The 19,363-nt window shown below is 34.0% G+C and overlaps 1 protein-coding gene across 2 annotated transcripts in view; it reads left to right on the top strand.

The window, feature by feature from the left end:
* Positions 1-3,869: 3,869 nt before the first annotated feature.
* Positions 3,870-19,363, top strand: part of GABRG1 (gamma-aminobutyric acid type A receptor subunit gamma1) — a 100,022-nt gene continuing 84,528 nt past the window's right edge. Inside the window, exon 1 of one of the 2 annotated variants that reach the window (XM_037829717.1) lies at positions 3,870-4,123. In XM_037829717.1, the coding sequence (XP_037685645.1) occupies positions 4,020-4,123 (104 nt within the window). In that variant the 5' untranslated portion in view covers positions 3,870-4,019. The remainder of the gene's footprint in view (positions 4,124-19,363) is intronic. The other variant, XM_037829718.1, reaches the window with a different exon arrangement.

The following is a 19,363-nucleotide window of genomic DNA, read 5'->3' as shown; positions in this document are numbered from 1 at the left end:
TCTAGTTTGCTAATGCCTCTGGAATGCAAAACACCAGAGATGGATTGGCTTTTATAAAAGGGGGTTTATTTGGTTACACAGTTATAGTCTTAAGGCCATAAAGTGTCCAGGGTAACATATCAGCAATTGGGTACCTTCACTGGAGGGTGGCCAATGGTGTCCGGAAAACCTCTGTTAGCTGGGAAGGCACGCGGCTGGCGTCTGCTCCAAAGTTCTGATTTCAAAACGGCTTTCTCCCAGGACGTTCCTCTCTAGGCTGCAGTTCCTGAAAAACGTCACTCTTAGTTGCACTTGGGATATTTGTCTCTCTCAGCTTCTCCGGAGCAAGAGTCTACTTTCAACGGCTGTCTTCAAACTGTCTCTCATCTGCAGCTCCTGTGCTTTCTTCAAAGTGTCCCTCTTGACTGTAGCTCCTCTTCAAAATGTCACTCACAGCTGCACTGAGTTCTTTCTGTTTGCCAGCTTATTTATATGGTTCCACTGATCAAGTCCCACCCTGAATGGGTGGGGCCATGCCTCCATGGAAATATCTCTTCAGAGTTATCACCTACAGTTGGGTGGGGTGCATTTCCATGCAAACAACCTAATCCAAACGTTCCAACTTAATCCCCACTAATATGTCTGCCCTACAAGATTACTTCAAAGATAATGGCATTTGGAGGACACAAACACTCAAACTGGCACAAAGTCTTTGATCCATTTTGAGTTAATTTTTGTATAAGGTGTGAGATAGGAGTCCTCTTTCATTCTTTTGGAAATGGATATCCAGTTCTCCAAACACCATTTGTTGAAGAGACTGCTCTGTCTCAGTTGCTTTGGCTTGACTGCTTTATCAAAGATCAGTTGTCCATAGATGCGAGTGTATTTCTGAACACTCAGTTCAATTCCCTTGGTCAGTGTATCTACCCTTATGCCAGTATCTTGCTATTTTGAGCACTGTAACTTTGTAATATGCTTCAAAGTTGAGTAGTGTGAGATCTTCCACTTTGTTCCTCTTTCTCAAGATATTTTTGGCTATTCAGGGCACCTTGCCCTTCCGAATAAATTTGGGTGTCATTTTTTCTATTTCTGCAAAGTAAGTTGTTGGGATTTTAATTGGTATTGCATTGACTCTATAAATTAGTTTAGGTAGTATTGACATCTTAATATTTAGTCTTCCAATCCATGAACACAGTATGCCTGTCCATTTTGTTAGGTCCTGTTTGATTTCTCTTAGCAGTTTCTTGTAGTTTTCTCTGTATAGGTCTTTTGTGGCCTTCATTAAGTTTAGTCCTAAAAACTTGATTGTTTTTGGTTGCTATTGTAGATGGAATTTTTTTCTTGATTTCTTTCTCTTGTTGTAGATTACTTGTGTATAAGAACACTACAGATTTTTGTGTGTTGATCTTGTAGCCTGCCACTTTGCTGTATTCATTGATTAGTTCTAGTAGCTTTTCTGTAAGTTCAAAACCATTGCGATAATGGAAGACAGAGGAGCTTTTTCTATCTTTTTCCAGTTGCTCTAGTACCTATGGCAAATTCTGGTCTTCTAAACTATAGTTGCATAAAACACCTGAGCTGTTTTCCCATGAATGTGCCCCTGTGAGACATTGTGGTGTATTTGATGAGTACAGGTCATCTTCTTGGCTTTGTTCAGAACTCAAAACATGTGTCACCCCCACCCTCACCCCCAGCTGGTTAATTATACAAATGAGACAGACTGTCAGGGTCAAGACATGGCTGCTATCCAAAAATCATTCCTTCTTCAGATTCTGGATGGCCCAAATCCCTTTTACATAGTTTACAAGGAATTATAATTAACTCTGACAGCAGATGAGGATCAGATTCTCAGAAGACACAATTTTATAAGAAAAAAAAAATCAAAGGAAGAGAGATAGAAATTTAAAAATCAGATAAAAATGCTTGAAAGAAAGGAATGGAGCATGATGGAAAATATTTCAGCACAAAAATACCAAAAACTGAAATTTTGGAAAATAGAGGAAAATTTCCCTTACTCCTCTCCTTTTCTCTTGTACAAGAATAAAGAGGTAACTTGTAACTACTGTAGAATTTATCTTTCACCTTTCCTCTCCATTAATTTCTCTTAATTGTTCTTAGCATCTTTCAATTGCATGTGAGAACAATAAAGAAAACCTTGTTTGGAATTATTGATGGAAGAACTAACAGTTACTACTTTATAACATTATGCAGAATTTTATTCCCACTAATATATGCAAAAAACCTTACCTATTCTTAGCAAAATGCAAGGGATAACTGGAAAAATTATTTTTATTCACTGCATACTGCCGGTGATTTAATTCCTAATTCACTGGCTGATCAGATCAGTGAATTGGTTTGCAGCCAGTGAAACAGTTAAATAGCTAGCCAATGCACATTCTTAATTGAAACAGGGAAAAAAAGGATTTTTTCTGATATCAACGTTTACCTAAAGTTACTTACCCTCAAATCTGTTATGATAAAACTTTAGTGTTACAAAAAATTTTTTGGTGTAAACTATTTTGACTAACATGCTTTGAGGAAGAGAATAATGCTGTCTAAGTGTAGTGAGAGAAGAAAAACAAGAAGGTCAGTATGTATTTTCAGAGGAGACTTAAAGGATGAAGAATCAATCAGAGAAGGGAGGAAAGTCCAACACTGTACCATCTGTTATTGCCAGCAAGTAAAGATCTGTAACCTTGATACCCCTATCCAGATCCTTTAAGTGATTTTGGAAGGTAGGATATCAACAGTTACCTTATCGCCATGCACACACACAGTTCTGGCTTGCACTGTTTGCCAGGAGACAAATACCCTCAGGTACCTAGATGGTGAATTGCAGTTCAGCTCGGAATCTTGACAAATTCCGGGTGGTTAAGGAGTGATTAATGAGTCAGCCAAAGATCCCCATCCCCAGGTGGCATGGGTGGGAAGCAGGGATTTAGGAAGGCATAAAGCTAGATGATGGTTGGGCAGAGCGAGCAGACACCCACCGCCACCGTCTTGGTCTGTACAGTTGTTCCAGCTACCAGGAGGCTTTCTGGTTGCCATGGCAACTGTTGGGCTCTGCTGCAAACTCAAAGCAGAGCCTCTGAAGTTAGATACAAAACACCGGAGCTCAACAAATACAAAGGCAAGTGGGGAGGGAAAAGAGAAGAAGAATTACCTATGTAATAGGTTACAACTTCTGCGGCAAGAGGGCCTTGTTAAAACCGGATTTTGTTTTTGTTTTGTAAAACGATGTAGTTCTTGCCTGGCATTATTCATTAGTTGCACAGAGGGCGAATGAGACGCAAAACCTCTCACTCTTTATAAAGGCGGCTGCAGGGAGGAAGAAACGTGGTTACCAGACATGTACCGAGCCTGCTCATTCATTCATTTATTATATATTCAATATCTTTCGACGGCCCCTTTGTGCCGGGCATTGTGCCAGGTGCTGGGTCTGAGAAAATGAGACACCGCCCGGCCCTGAAAAATTAACAATGATAATTAACAAAAATTAACCGATCCTTCTCGTGCCTGGGTAAAACAACCAGGTACTTCCCGTTTCCCTTGGGTTTCTCTTGCAAGACAGTTTCAGAATCCTAACACGGCAGTGGAGATAGGCTGTGGCCCCCGAAATAGAGTCAGGCAAGAGGAAAGGGTGGGGGGAGAAAGAGAGGCAGCTTTCCCTAGGGAGGGAATACGTCAAGACCACTCTAATGTTTCTCCGCGGCTTCACGGTAGAAGAGGTTTATTTTCCTTTTAGAAAGACCGAGCCCTTTTCCCTACTGGGCTCGCATTCTAGTAGGGGAATCCCCGCCTCTTTGGGCCACTGATTGGTCCAAATCTCTTACAGCTAATTTATGCCACCATCCTCTGGGTCTGATTGGCTCCGCTGCTCAATTCCGCTGGGAGTCGCATTCTACCTGGTCTGGAGGTGTATCGCCTTCCCACACTCCCTTCTAGTATTCACCCGGCTACTGCTGAGGTGGGAAAATAAGTCCTGGGTTGGAGAATTGAGCTATTGCAGCACAAACAGAAAGAGCGAAACAGCAAGCCTGATGGGTTCTTGGAAAGCTTTTGTCTTCTCGCCTTTTCTTCTGTGGAGTCAAAGTAGAGGGGTGAGGTTGATGTTCTTGTTACTAACCCTGCATTTGGGAAACTGGTGAGTAAACTCAAGGATCTAAAACTATTCGTTGGTATCAAATCCTCTCCCCTTCATTTCCCTTTCTTTTAAAAACATTGTAAGTTAGGTAATTTGCGTTTCGCAGGCACACGTGTGATATTTCACCATCATTTTATTTTCTGACTAGATGCATTTGCTTTCAGATTGAATGGAATTAGCCTATTTCTGAAGCAAGGAAGTTAGCTCAGCTGCTTTTGTATTCAAGCAGAGTATAAGCAAAAAAAGGTTCAGTTACTTTGGGGGTGGGAGGAGGTTTGTAGGAATAACATTGCTACCAAACGTAATGAATGAATGCCCATTAATGAACTCTAACTTTCTGGACGATCTTGCATTTTAAAGACAAAGTTATTTCAGAAACCTGTTTTCATACAGCCTGGTGTATATAATGCTTTTTTATACTAAAAATTCTTTTTCCGTTAACTTTTTTTTTCTTTTTACAACTTTGCTTTTCTGGGGGAAAACAATGTTTTACATCAAAAAAGATTATAAATAGGGCAAAAACAATCTATTACGATTGAAAACGTGTAATGTTTAAGTAAGAAAATAGCTATGTATGTTTTATTGGACCAGCTTTGAACGATATTTATTTCAATTCTGTCCACTGGAAATTAAAAATTGTGTGGTGATATGAATGTCCTGGATGTGTGTACGTGTGTGTGTGTGTGTGTGTGTGTGTTACCAATCCCAAACCCCGATTTAAGAGGAAGAAGATTGGGGTTGTAGACTTTTCAATAAAACTTTTAAATCTAGTAGAAAATTAAAATGCTCAATTATCTCACCGGGATTGTATTTAGAAGTAACCTGTGAGTAGAGTTAAATATATGGATTAAGGCATACATCTAAAAAGGTTTCAGACACACTACTCATCATGTAACTTTATTTTAAACAAATGTTCATTTAACATAACATATTCCATTATTTGTGCCTGCTTAGAATCAAGGGTCAAGTACAATCACTATGCAGTTGGAATCATGCCTTTACAACTATTGTATTATTGCTTAAAGGAAATATTGTTCATGATTTGATATTACCATACAGCTAGAGTGATTTTTTTTTGCCTTTACCAGCATATAGAACAACTATATTTTCTCTCAGAAAACAGAGAATTGCTTAAAGTAAGCTAAATAGTATTAGATATGCTAGAAAAATTTGACACTTAGTCTTTTTTTAAGTATTACAGTTTTAGTCCTTTCCCTTAGATTCTTAGATGTTCTGTATGGGCACAAGCAAAGTGCTCACATAATTACTTCTTGTGCATAAGTTGCATCATAATGGCTTATTTTTGAATTCATTATATATATATATCATAGAAGATACAGAGAAAATGTTCCAGCATTCTCATGCATCTTCATAATGTTACAAATGAATTTGTGCTTTCATAACTAACAACAGATTTGTCTAGCGGTTTTCTGAAATGACAACCTATAAGCTCTTTTATCATTTTACGTGCAAGTTTCCCTTCAACAAAATAGACAAGCTACTTTGCAAAGAATGCTTTATCTATTTAAAGAGATATTTTGTTTTGAAGAAATATATTTTGTTTAAGAGGATATTTGTATTACCATCATTCTAATTGGCTCCCAAACTTTCTTCGTGCTTCTCAGAGATATGGAGCTGTGTGGTATAGTGTACAGAGCATGGGCTTGGGAGTCTGGAGAGAGAGAGAAAGAGAGATAGATAGATAGATAGATAGATAGATAGAGAGAGAGAGAGAGAGAGAGAGAGAGAGACTGTTACACAGTTAAAATAGATGAATAAATCAATTTATCCCAGTAATGATAATCTTGATTATTTTTGCCAGTGAGTAAGTAATATTAAAAATAAAGTGTATGTTGCTGTTTTGATTAGCTCTCAGGACTTTAATTATGAGAGTCTCAATTTTTTAATGTAGTTACAGTTGTGGTAAACTCTACACCCTTTTTTTATGGACAATATTTAGCTAGAGATAATTGGCGTCAATATGTAAAAATCATATACATTCACATTTCCCTCTCCTCTTTTCCTTCCTTGGAGGAAACTTTCCAAAACTAACCACAGATGGGTTTGTTTATAAGAATTTTGGTATATCACACTGGTTTCTAAAATAAATCTTGCAAAGTAATCTATTTTGGGATTTATCAAATTGAAACCTATTACTCCTTTCACCTGATCAGAAGAAATGCTCTGTTTCCTCATTAGTTTCCATCAAGAGCACAAAGAAGAGTCACTATATTGATTTTTATATTGCTGAACTATGGAAAACTCTTCCATTGTTGGAACTAACAGCTGTAGTTATGGTTTCTGTGTTTCATTGTCCATGAGGCTCTATGACGTCTTGACAACTTAGTTAAAACCTCTTAAGCTTGATTTGACTCATTTGTAATGTTGAAAAATATGTAACTGTAATCAGGCTTTTAAGAAGAGTTGAAAAAGTGCTTTGAGATTTTAGCTGCTCTAAAAAATAACTTACAATGTGCTTTGGTTAAAAGTTGTATCTTGAGTGATCTCAAGGGAAAAAAAAAACTTTTTACTTTAAAAAAAACTTTTTTAATCAATCAAATAATTATACAATTTAACATTTAGTCATCTAAATGAAAATCTTCATTTTCAAGTAATTTCAATTATATGCTTATTTTGTGGGGATGGTAATGAGTAAATGATTTTTCTTTAGCCATTGAGTCTTGTTTTACATTTCTAGTAAAATACTGATGAAGACTATGCAAACTTGAGGACAAAATAGCTAACCAATGGTGTTTCACTGATACTTACATAATCAAAGAAGGACTGATAGACAAATAATTTTAAAACTAGAATGCAAATATCATTATTAATAAACCTATTGTGCATAGATTCTCTTTCATGTTATTCAACTAAATGATACCCTTATTCTATTTTATTCCATTATATATTATGAGACATAATTTTGGCTAAGCAACAAAAGAAAATGATAGGCATTTAACTGAAATATTATATAAATTAAACTATTTTATATTCATATAAAGTTGTTAAAATTTGTCTAAAAATATAATATTGAGGGAGGAGGTCCAAAGGCATATAGACAAGGCAGGCATAAAACTGATTAATGGCTCTTGAGATACTGAGAAAATGATGATTAAAATATAATAAATGACTGCCATAGGGAAGAGGGAGGAGTGGGTATAAATTTACTGTGTAGGAGGAAAATTCATTTATGGCAAAGATACCCAAGTGAGAAAACTGGCTTTACCATCACATCTAGGTTCTAGTTGCAACTGCACAATTTCCCACTAGGGTCATCTCAGGCAAATTATTTTCTGTCTTGGAGATTCAGATGCCTCATTTATGAAAAGTGTTTTCAGACCAAGTGAGAAAATTTCTGCAGAGTATGAAGCACAGAAATTTTTATCCAAAAACACATAATAAGAGACATGTTGTGGAATCACAGCAATTCATGTATTATTTATCTGGTTAAAGTGGCTTCAAGTGTAATAGAATGAATTCCTTTGGTCTTGGTATGCCATTAAATGTCTTTTGGATTTGGGATATATCATTCATTTATTGAATACCTTCTATGTGCTAGACAAAGTACAATAAAATGGATTTATTGTGATGAGTAGAATAGACATGGGTAAGAGTTTACAGTAACTGTTACAACCTAGATTTATAGTTGCAATCAAAGGAGTTGTAATCTATGCTTAGAATATAGTGTGATTGATATAGATATTTTAACAGTGGTGTGCTCATGGTGTGATTTGCTTTCCTGGATAGCTTTAAGGCCACTAGAATCAATCAAGGGTTCTGGCCATCAAGTTAAGGAAACATACTTTTAGAACCCTGTAAATAGAAGAATCTAAAATTTTCAGGATAGAGGATACTGATAGAAAAGATCACAATCAAGGAAAGAAAACTGGAAGGGTATAGACTTCTCATTAGCAATACCAGAAGACTATGGGGAAATACCTCCAAAATTCTAAAGCCAAATATTCAGCCTATAAGTTTACACCTAGCCAAGTACCAACCAAGCATGAGGGGAGAATAAAGCCTAGTTACTCTTATTCTCTTCGTTTTACAGATAGGGAAATCAGGTCGCAGAGATTTTTAGGAACATCCCAGAGATTATATTACTGACAAGTGCTCAGTTAAAGATTCAAAACTATGTGTTTTACATCCAGAGCCTGCATTCTTCACCACCACACCTCCTAGATTACAAATGCAATATAAAGCATCACAATTAACATGACTGCGGATGAAGGAGATAGGTGTAGGGAGGGAGAGAACAAAGGAAGCAGAACAAGAAGAAGAAAAAAGAAAGGGAAGGGAAGGAAAGATACTGTAACCTTGGATTAGTTGATAGAAACACAGTAAGTAGAATTATGTACTCTATACCTACCATATAATTTCTGGAACATTATCGCAGTGCTAGATTGTTTTAAGAGAAGCTTTACATGCTGGAGAGGTTGATTTAAAAAACACCATAGGGTAAAGAGTTTAAAATAAGAAATTTTAGTTTAGACAAGTTTTTTTTCAAAGAATTGAACAGCTACCTCATTTTAAGGATGCCCTATAAAATCGTGGTTGAATTTGTTATGGATAGCTGTGTCAGACAAACCATAACCAAGTAGTGAAAGTTACATAAAGCCATATTCTCTTTATATAAAAGTCTTCAAAAAGATAATGGATTCCCTCTGTGGGAGGCAGATGAGTTTTATGGTTTCCTCAAATTTTAAACATCTTAGCATCTAATTCTTTTAGTACTAAAATAATTTAACCAACTGAAATGCCATGTTTTAGGAAATGGTCTTAACTTTTAATTCATTCAATAAACATTTATCGATCATTACTATTCATTCAGCAAATATTTCCCCAGTACCTATTACGTGCTAATCAAGACTTCAGGAGCTGAAGAAATAGTACTAAGAAAGATGAAGTCCTTGCCTTAATAGTATTTGTATAGTTTTCTAAGACAGTGCATATGTTAGATACACAGGATAGAGAAGGCAACTCCCAGGGAACTAAAACTCTAGTAGTTTATGGGAAGATGGTTTAATAATGTAAACATGTAAAGACAATAAATTGCTGTAATTGCTAACTACAATTTTAGATGAGGTAGTGTTGGGTCATAAAGAAGGCTGTTAACAGTTGCAGCTCTGAAAAAGATTGTATGACCCCAGTTTTTGCATGTATTAAGTTTGGGTCAGTTTTAGTGAGTGATGGAGAGAGACAGGTAAAGTTACTATGCTGAGGTCAGAGGTATGGTCTCACAGTTTTATAAGCCTCTATAAAACTATGTTCCTATATCCATAAGTGATCCTTTACTTTGGTCATCTACTGTGTGGCTTTAAAACAGGAATATTCTATGAAAAACTTTTACATTAGCTTAATAGTGAACTTCTGAACTGTATGAATCCTTTCCTCCCAGATACAGTGTATTTAGAGATTTAACATTTTTCCCTGTATTTAGATGAACATATCAACTAACTAAAACGCAGTAGAGACTGCTAAGCACCAAAATTTCAGAGATAAACTAAATGTGAATCCTGCTTTGCAAGCTGAGGCTGGGATGGGCAGATCATAAAATCTATGCTTAGAATATAGTGTGATTGACATAAATATTTTGACAGTGGTGTTCTCATGGTGTGATTTGCTTTCCTGGATAGCTTTAAGGCTGCTAGAATCAATCAAGGGTTCTGGCCATCAAGTTAATCTTTGGCTATTTTTCTAGAACTGCCATTTATGGTTGTACAAGTTATGAGTTACACATGCCCAGGGACACTATTGACCTCTCAGTTATCCTTGATGTGTGTAATTATCAGAATAATTTTTCAACAAATGGAATAGAGTGTCTTTAGGAAGGCACAAGACAGTCATGTAGAATAGCACAAAATAGCTGAATTGACTGGGTTGAATTTAAGTGTTACTCAGGTGTCTGCATTCTATAAACTCATTTGTTACTCTGTGTAAATGGCTTATGAGTGTATATTTCTGTCATTTTCTTAGAAACAATTATTTTCTGAAAATCTTCACATTTTCATGACTGAAATAAGACTAGAAATAGTATTTAGTTGTTTCTGTTCTACTCATTTGTTATTCCCTCCCTTTTGAAGTGAATTGTCCTGGAGGCTCCCTTTGTCAGTGAGAATATATTCTCTCTGATTTTATGCTTCCAAGACATAAGAAAACTGGTGTATCTTCCTGTATTCAGAGGTATTTCTTTCTTCCATTTATTTTTAAGTTCTTTGGATATCTTTTATAAATTAATGGAACTCAATATTATGCCTCCACTTTGCAAAAAATTTAGCAGCCTTGGGGACTTTATCTGATGCATGTGAACATTTAATTCTTAGAGATTGTACATATCACATAGGGTTGTATTTTTTCTAAATCTAATTGATGTTCTCTTAGGCTGCATGGATAAAAACTGAAACAGTGGAAAATTTGATATTCACTAATATATGCTCAACTAAGTGGTCTCTTTTTTATAAAATGTAATGAAAATTATTATCTCTTTCCCTCTCTCCCCCCACAATACTCAAATGGAAATGCTCCTAAAAAATCATATACAATTTTAGTGTATTTAAAAAATATATAAGCCTGAAGCATATTCATTGGATGCATAGACCTTAGTTTTCTGAACTCTGTTTAAAGAACAGAGTTGCCCTGTCAAAACAAAGCAAATAAAACAAAAACTAAAATTCCCCCCGAATGACAAATTATTGTTTTATTAGTGGTATTTTTTGTTATATAAAGGAGCAAACAGTGAACTAGGAAGATTTAAAATCTGTGACCAAAGATTTTAAGAAAAAATCTCTACATTGTTTTATAATTTCTAAATTATATTCTAATTTATAATTTCTAACTCTATTTCTAAAAGAAAGCCCCTATACAAATTAATTTTAAAAAAAAAATCTGTTCTGATAACTGTTTCTTTTCTCATTAACCATTAAATTTTTACTTTCTTAGATCTACTTTAGTTGCTTCTATGTTCTAAGCCTTTTAGGAATTACCCAGATCCCTTTTATGTGATACTGACAATGAGTACTGTCTGCCAAAAGCAATATTTACTGCTGTTTATTTTCTTACTTCCTTATTGTAATATAAGTTTGGAATGTTCTATCTCTTCTACGTAGGAAACGATACAGAATTGATCATGTTTGAAGATGCCACATTTTATTTTTCTCTTGCAAGTCAATATTCCACACTGCAAATTGTGGAATAATTACCATAAAGTACAATTTCTTTTTGATACTGTAGACCTAAAATACTTAAAATTTTAGTGTTTCATCACCAATTTAAACCTTATCTTCCTTGAAATTTTTTATTTAATCATTACCCTGTTGTTCTTCTCCTCCTCCTCGTTCTCCTCCTTCTCTCACTCTCTCTCTCCGTAAACACACACACACACACACAAATATGAATATGTTACACACATACACATGAATTGAGTTGAAATTTTTGTTGAAATATATGGAAAATCCAAAAACTAACTTCCTCCCTAATGCTATAACATTTGTACTCATATAATGTAAATGTCAATGTTTCCTATTCCATTCCACCCCTCGAAAGCATTCAGCCTTAGCTATTTAGAGCCTCTTTTTCCAGGTATTTTCCTAAGTTAAGACATGTGTAGGTATTTATGTTTGTGTGTATACAGTCTCTTTTAAACAAATGAAATCTAATACTTGTTTTTATCTCATGATTAATATCAGAGATGTTTCTGATATAATTATTATATAAATATAATTATTATATTTAGTTTCACCTCCATTGCAATGATGATGTGCTATTCTACAATATAGAAGAATCATAATTTATTCAATTATTCCATATTAGGTTCTCTGTCTCTTCCTCCCATATTGCCTATTATGAATACAATTTTTGGGAATATATACATGAATTTATGCATGTCCTTTCAATTGCTTAATGAATATTACAAAATTATTGACCACCAAGCAATTTAGTTTCTCACTAATGGTTGCAAAAATGCATTTTTTTTCCATATATTCACCAGTTCTGGATGCAATGAAACTTTTTAAATATTTTGCCATTATGATGACTAAAAACAGTAACTTGTTTTTTTTTATAAGAGAAGTTGTGGTTTTACAGAAAAATCATGCATAGTATACAGGGTTCCCATATACCAACCTATTATTAACACTTTGCATTGGTGGGTACATTTGTTACAATTGATGAAATCACATTTTTATATTTTCACTATTAGCTAGAGTTCATGGTTTACCTTAGGTTCAATGTTTGTGTTCTGCAGTTCCATAGATATTTTAAAAAATTTTTATTCTAAATAACGTATACACAACCCAACAACTCAATTATATATTCAAATATATAATTCAGTTCTATTTATTACAATCACAATGTTATGCTACTATCAACCACAATCCGTTACCAAAATTGTTCTATCATCCCAAATATAAATTCTGTACATTTTAAGCCTTAATTCCCTATTCTTTACCCCCACCCATCCCCTGGTAAACTATATGTTAGATTCTGACTCTTTGAGTTTGCTTATTCTAATTATTTCATATCAGTGAGCTCACACAATATTTTTCCTTTTGTGTCTGGCTTTTTTTACTCAGTACTGTATCTTCAAGTTTCATCCATGTCATCTCCTGTATCAGAACTTCATTCCTTTTTAGGACTGAATAATATTTCATTGTGTGTATGTACTACATTTTGTTTATCCATTCACAGGTTGATGGGCCCTTGTGCAGCTTTCATCTTTTGTCAATTGTGAATAATGCCACTGTGAACATTGGTGTGCAAATATTTGTTCGAGTCCTTTCTTTCATTTCTTTTGGATATATTCCTAGAAGTGGTGTTGCATTTCCCTAATGGTTAACAATGTTGAGAATCCTTTCATGTGCTTTTTGTTCATTTGTGTATCTTCTTTGGAGCAATGTCTAATTCGAATCTTTTTCCCATTTGTTGTCTGTCTTCTTGTTGAACTGAAGGATTTCTTTACGTATTCTGGATATTAAGCACTTATTGTATATGTGGTTTCTAAATATTTTCTCTTACTGTATAGATTGTCAATTAATTTTCATGATAAAGTTCTTTGATACTCAAATTTTTTTTTCATGTATTTGATGAGGTCACATTTATCTAATTTTCCTTTTGTACCTGTGTTTTGCTTGTAAAGTCTAAGAAACCATTGCCAAAAACAAGGTTCTGAAAATGCTTCCCTATGTTTTCTTCTAGGAATTTTGTATTTTTGGGTCTTATATTTAGGTTGTTAATCCATTTTGAGTTTATTTTTATATATAGTATTAGGCAAGGATCCACCTTCATTCTTTTGCATATGGACATCCAGTTTTCCCAGCACCATTTGTTGAAGAGACCATTCTTTTCCAATTGAGTAGCTCCATTGTCACAATTATTCCTGTAAGCCATAAATGTGAGGGTTGATTTCCAAACTCTCAATCCAATTCCATTGTTCTTTTATGTTTGTTCTTGTGTCAGTACCATACTGTTTTGATTACTGTGACTTTGAAATAAGTTTTAAGATTGGAGACTATGAGTCTTCAAAATTTGTTCTTTTTCAAAATGGCTTTGGTTGTTTGGGACCCCTTTCCATTCCATATAAATTTGATGATTAGCTTTTCCATTTCTTCAAAGAAGGTTTTTGGAATTTTGATTGGGATTACATTGAATCTGTAAATTGCTTCAGGTAGAAATGAAATCTGAAAAATATTTAGTCTTCCAACTCATGATCATGGATTTATTTCAGTCTTCTTTGATTTCTTTTAGCAATGTTTTGTAGTTTTCTGTGTACAAGACCATTACATTCTTGGTTAGATTTATTCTTGGTATTTGATCCTTTTAGTTGCTATTGTAAATGGAACTTTTTTCTTTATTCTTCTGATTGTTCAATACTAGTATATAGAATCACTAGTGATATTTGAGTATTGATCTCTTACCCCACCATTTTGCTGAAATCATTTATTAGCTCTAGTAGTTTTACTGTGGATTTTTCAGGATTTTCCCTATATAGGATCATGTCATATCATTTGCAAACAGAAAAAGTGTTATTCTTGCTTTCCTATTTGGAAGCCTTTTATTTATTTTTCTTGCCTAACTGCTCTCGTTAGAAATTCCTGTGCAATGTTGAATAACAATTGGGAAAATGAGTATCCTTCTCTTGTTCCTGATCTTACAGGGGAAGATTTCAGTCTTTCACCACTAAGTATGAGGGCAGCTGTGGATTTTTGATATATGCCCTTTCTCAGATTGAGGAAGTTTCCTTCTATTCCTGGTTTTCAGAATGTTTTTAACATAAATGGGTGCTGAATTTTGTCAAATGCCTTTTCTGTATCAATTGAGATGAACATGTATGTTTTTCCTTTGTTCTGTTAATGTGCTGTATTACGTTAATTTTCTTATGTTGCACCACCCTTACATACTGAGATAAATCCCACTTGATCATGGTGTATCATTCTTTTAATGTTGTTTTGGAATCACTTTGCTAGTTTTTGTTAAGGAGTTTTGCATCTATATTCATTAGAGAAATTGGTCTGTAATTTTCTTTTCTAGTAGTATCTTTTTCTGGCTCTCTTACTAGGGTGCTTTTGGCTTCATAGAATGAACTATGTAGTGTTCCCTACTCTTCAATATTTTGGAAGAGTCTGAACAGGATTGGTATTAATTCTTCTTGGAATGATTGGCAGAAGTCATCTGATCCTGAGCTTTTCTCTTTTGGGAGGTTTTTGATGAATGATTCTATTCATTTACTAGTAACAGTTTGTTGACATCTATTTCTTCTTGAGTCGATGTAGGTTGTATGTTTCTAGGAATTTGTCCATTTAATCAAGGTTATCTAATTTGTTGGCGTACAGTCACACATTGTATCTTCTTATGATCCTTTTATTTCAATGGGGTAGGTATTGATTTAGTTATTTGTGTCCTCTTTTTTGCCTTCATCAGTCTAGCCATAGGTTTGCCAATTTTATTGATCTTTTCAAATAACTAACTTTTGGTTGTGTTATCTCTATTGTTTTTTGTTTTTCTCTATTTCATTTATTTCCACTCTAATCTATGTTATTTCCTTTCTTCTGCTCAATTTGTATTTCATTTGCTCATTTTTACTAGTTCTTCCAGTTCTGAGGTTAGGACTCTGATTTGAAATCTTTCTTTTTTTTTTAATGTATGCATTTAGAACTCTAAATTTTCCTCTCAGCACTGCCTTTAGCACATTCCATTAAGTTTTGATATGTTGTATTTTCATTTTCATACACCTAAAGATAATTTCTACTTTCCCTTGTGATTTCCTCTTTAACCAATTGGTTATTTAAGAGTACATTGTTTAATTTCCACATATTTGTAAATTTTCCATTTCTCTCTCTGTTATTGATTTCTACCTTCATTCCATTGTGGTCAAAGAAGATACATTGTATGATTTCAATATTTTTGAATTTATTGAGATTTACTTTTTGACCTACATACAATATAGTCTATTCTGGAGAATGATCCATGCACACTCAAGAACAATGTATCTTTGGTTTTTGGGGAGATGATGTATCCTATGTATGTCTGTTCAGTCTAGTTTGTTTGGAGTATCATGCCTTCTATTTGTTTATTGATCTTTTCTTGATGTTCTATCCATTATTGAAAGTGGTGTATTGAAGTGCCCCTCTATTAATGTAGAACCATCTGTTTCTCCCTTCAAGTCTGTCAGTATTTGTTTCATATATTTTGGGGCTCTGCTGTTAGATGCATATATATTTATAATTGTTATACTATAAAATATATATATATATTTATAATCTTCTTGTTGACTTGACCTCTTTGTCAGTATATAATGACTGTCTTTGTCCCTCCTCAGAGTTTTTTAGTTAATGTCTATTTTATCTGATATTACCATAGCTACCCTAACTCTCTTTTGGTCACTACTTGCATGGTATATATATATTTTCCCCATCCATTCACTTTCAACTGACATAGTCTTTGAATTTAAGATTAGTCTTTTGCACACAGCCTATAGTTTGGTCATCCTTTTTTGTCCATTCTGCCAATCTCTGCCTGAGAAAGGACAGTTTAATCAATTTACATTTAAAGTCCCTACTGATAATGCAGGACTATCTTCTGCCATTTTGCTTTTTAGCCTTTTTATGTCTTAAACCTTTTTTGTCCCTTAATTCTTCCGTTAATGCCTCCTTTTATATTTATTTGAGGTTTTGTCTTGTACCATATTAAGTGACTTCTCTTTTCTATCTGAATATATTTTTCATTTATTTTCATTATCATTACCATGGCGATAAACATTAACATCTTAAATGCATAGCAATCATATTTGTTTTGATACCAACTTAATTTCAACAGTATACACATAGATTTTCCTGTACCTTTCTGTTCCACTTTTTTTTTTGGTACTTATTACAAATTGTATCTTTGTACATTGTATGCCCAAAACCATAGATTTATCATTAATTTTTATGCATTTTCATTTTAGCACCTGTAGAAAGTAAGAAGTGGAGTTACATGCCAATAAATACAATACCATATTATTTGCATTTATAATTACCTAAATGGTTACCTTTCCTGGAGGTCTTTATTTCTTAATGCCACTTGAACAACCATCTAGTGTCCTTGCCTTTCTGTCTGAATAACTCCCTTGGCCCCCATAATTCTGAGGAAACACACCTTCTTTAAGTCTCTTCTGCCACTGTCTTGGCTGATTGCCACAGTGGCCACCTTCAGAGCTAGATCCCCAGTGATCAGAAGTTGCTAATCAAAAGCAGTGATTAGTAATCAGATCATGCCCTCTCCACCTCTCCCTGCCAAGATCTTGGAGAACTGGAGTTTTATGCTTTCTCTGGTGCCAGGAAGCTAGCCAGGGGCCTGACTCCACTGCTCCCTGCTGTGAGAGTGGGGGTGGGTGATGGGAACTGATGCACAGAGATTGCAGTTTGCTGGTATTAACTATAATTCACCAGCCTCTTCCCCCTCTTTCCTGGATGCTGAACAGTGTTCCCCTGGACTCTGGGGTTTCAGAATAGCTCATTCATATAGTTCCTGCCTTTGTTCTGGTGGAGGGATTGATTCCTGGAACTTCCTACTCTGCCATCTTCCTACAATCTATTATTGATTTTTAACTTATTTTTTCCTTGCTACAATAATTGTTAGTATGATTTTGCATAATTATTGACCTTTTTATCCTCTGAATGAATCGCTCAATCTTTTGTCTCTAGTCTTTGTCTAAAATGTCCCTTGCCATCCTGAAGTTGCTTCTCCTCCTCCTCCTTCTCCTCCTCTTCTGTTTTGCATTTTTTTCCTTTCCTGCTTTGGTTAACATTCTGTATAGAACGTCCTTCTTACTCCAAAGTTTGAAAACATATTTCCCATCTTTTCTTTAATTTTATATTATTTTATATTATATTATTATTATTTCTTGAAGTTAGATTCTAATACCTTTTCAATTTATTGTTTAAGATAGGAATCTAATTTTATTCTCTTCTAAATGGGTTATTAATAATTTCAATACAATTTGCTGAATAAGTCATCTTTTCATTTCCATACCGGTAGATCATGTTTATCTTATACCAAATTTTAATAGACATAGGTTCTTATTTTCAGTGCTTAATTTTGCTCTTAATTTTGATTTATTTATGCATTGCCTCACTAAGATTTGATTACACTACTTTTATTTTCTTTAGTTTTATTGCTGTACAGAAAATTCCAATTAATAATTATTCTTTTCCAATAATTTCTTGTAAACTTTCATATTGATTCTTCTATAGAAACTTTACAATGATTTTCACCTGTTACATACAAAATATAGGATTCTGATTAGAACTGTCTTAAAATTTTAAACTTATTTAGGAATGATACATTAACACTATTAAGTTTTTTAGCCAAGTCATTTATTTTCTCATTTTTTTTTCTGTCCTTTATATTCTCCTACTAACATTTCTCCTCCCGTAAGACTTATACCTTCCCTATTGTATTTCTTCTTAATCATTTTATAGATAGTGTTGTCATTGTGAAAGGAATCAGTTTTATTTTATGTTTTTATTTTTCATTATTAGAACTAGTATCAGAAAGCTATTGTGTTGTTTTAAATTGATTTTATGTTACAGTTAGGTACCATGATTAATTATCTTATACCCAATAGCTATATAATGTTTAGTTTAGTTATGTTTTTACTTTCCGGGTTTGCTCTAATTTTACCTGTGAATAACATGATGGTTGCTAGCATCATTTCTATTCTTTCATTTATTCAACAAATATTTTTTATTATCACCTACTATGTGTTAAGTATTGGAATATGTGCCAACAGTATCACAGTGCATACCTTAGTTCCTGCCTTTGAGGGTCGTAAACAAATCTGAAATGAATTAAGATACAATGAGATGAATTTTAGGAAAAGTTAAGCATCAGATGATTGGAAACACTTAGGGGGCACAATTAGCTAACACTCTAGGCTTGGCTCTCTTCTCTCTCCTCAAATTTCCAAACCATTTCTCTTTATGTGTGTTAAATGATGGGTTCTACTTTATTTATGCTGACAAAATAATTGCGGAATTGTGTGGACCATCTTTTGCCTCCTTAAAACTCTGGAAAGTTAAATCTATGCCTCTTTATCACTCTTTTACTTATTTCATTCCCATGACAAATTTTATGACTAATAAAAAGCATTCAGAGCTCCTAGGAAGAAGTTTTTGTGCAAAAGATATAGATTAAGTAGCTAAAATATGAAGGCAAAAAGAAAGTAAAATTTATATTTTAACTCCCAAATCTAAAATCAGTGCTCATTTCTATCTTTTTGAAGCTAGCTCTTATAGGCATTAATATTTGTGTAGCTTCTATTCAGAAGTATTAGAACAGATATAAATTTATTTCCTTGAAATTGCTACTTGACTACTATGCTTATAGATATGGGTCTGATATTTGTAAATACACCCTATTTAATTTGTCTTGGGCCTCAGGTCAGAGATAGGACCTGGCTTTGGAAGTAACATATATTTATTTATTCAACAAATATATATTGAGCATCTAGTGAATGACAGACACCGAATCTTTAGTGAACTAAAGAGACAAAACTACTCATGCCCTTTTGTAGTTCTCATTCCAAAAGGAGGAAATAGACCATCAACAATAAGCAATAGACATAATACTAGGTTAAATCTTATAAAAATACCTTCTTTTAGGTCAAAAATGGTCAAATATAATTTAATATGGTTGAAGCTAATTCATTAGTAACATAGAATTTTGGGAATCTGATTACAGTGCTATTGAAAAAAAAATGAACTG

This window comes from Choloepus didactylus, chromosome 3 (assembly GCF_015220235.1).
Source record: "Choloepus didactylus isolate mChoDid1 chromosome 3, mChoDid1.pri, whole genome shotgun sequence".
Lineage (NCBI taxonomy): Eukaryota > Metazoa > Chordata > Mammalia > Pilosa > Megalonychidae > Choloepus > Choloepus didactylus.
The sequence above is the reverse complement of the archived record's forward strand: the minus strand, read 5'-3'. Positions and strand labels throughout refer to the sequence as shown.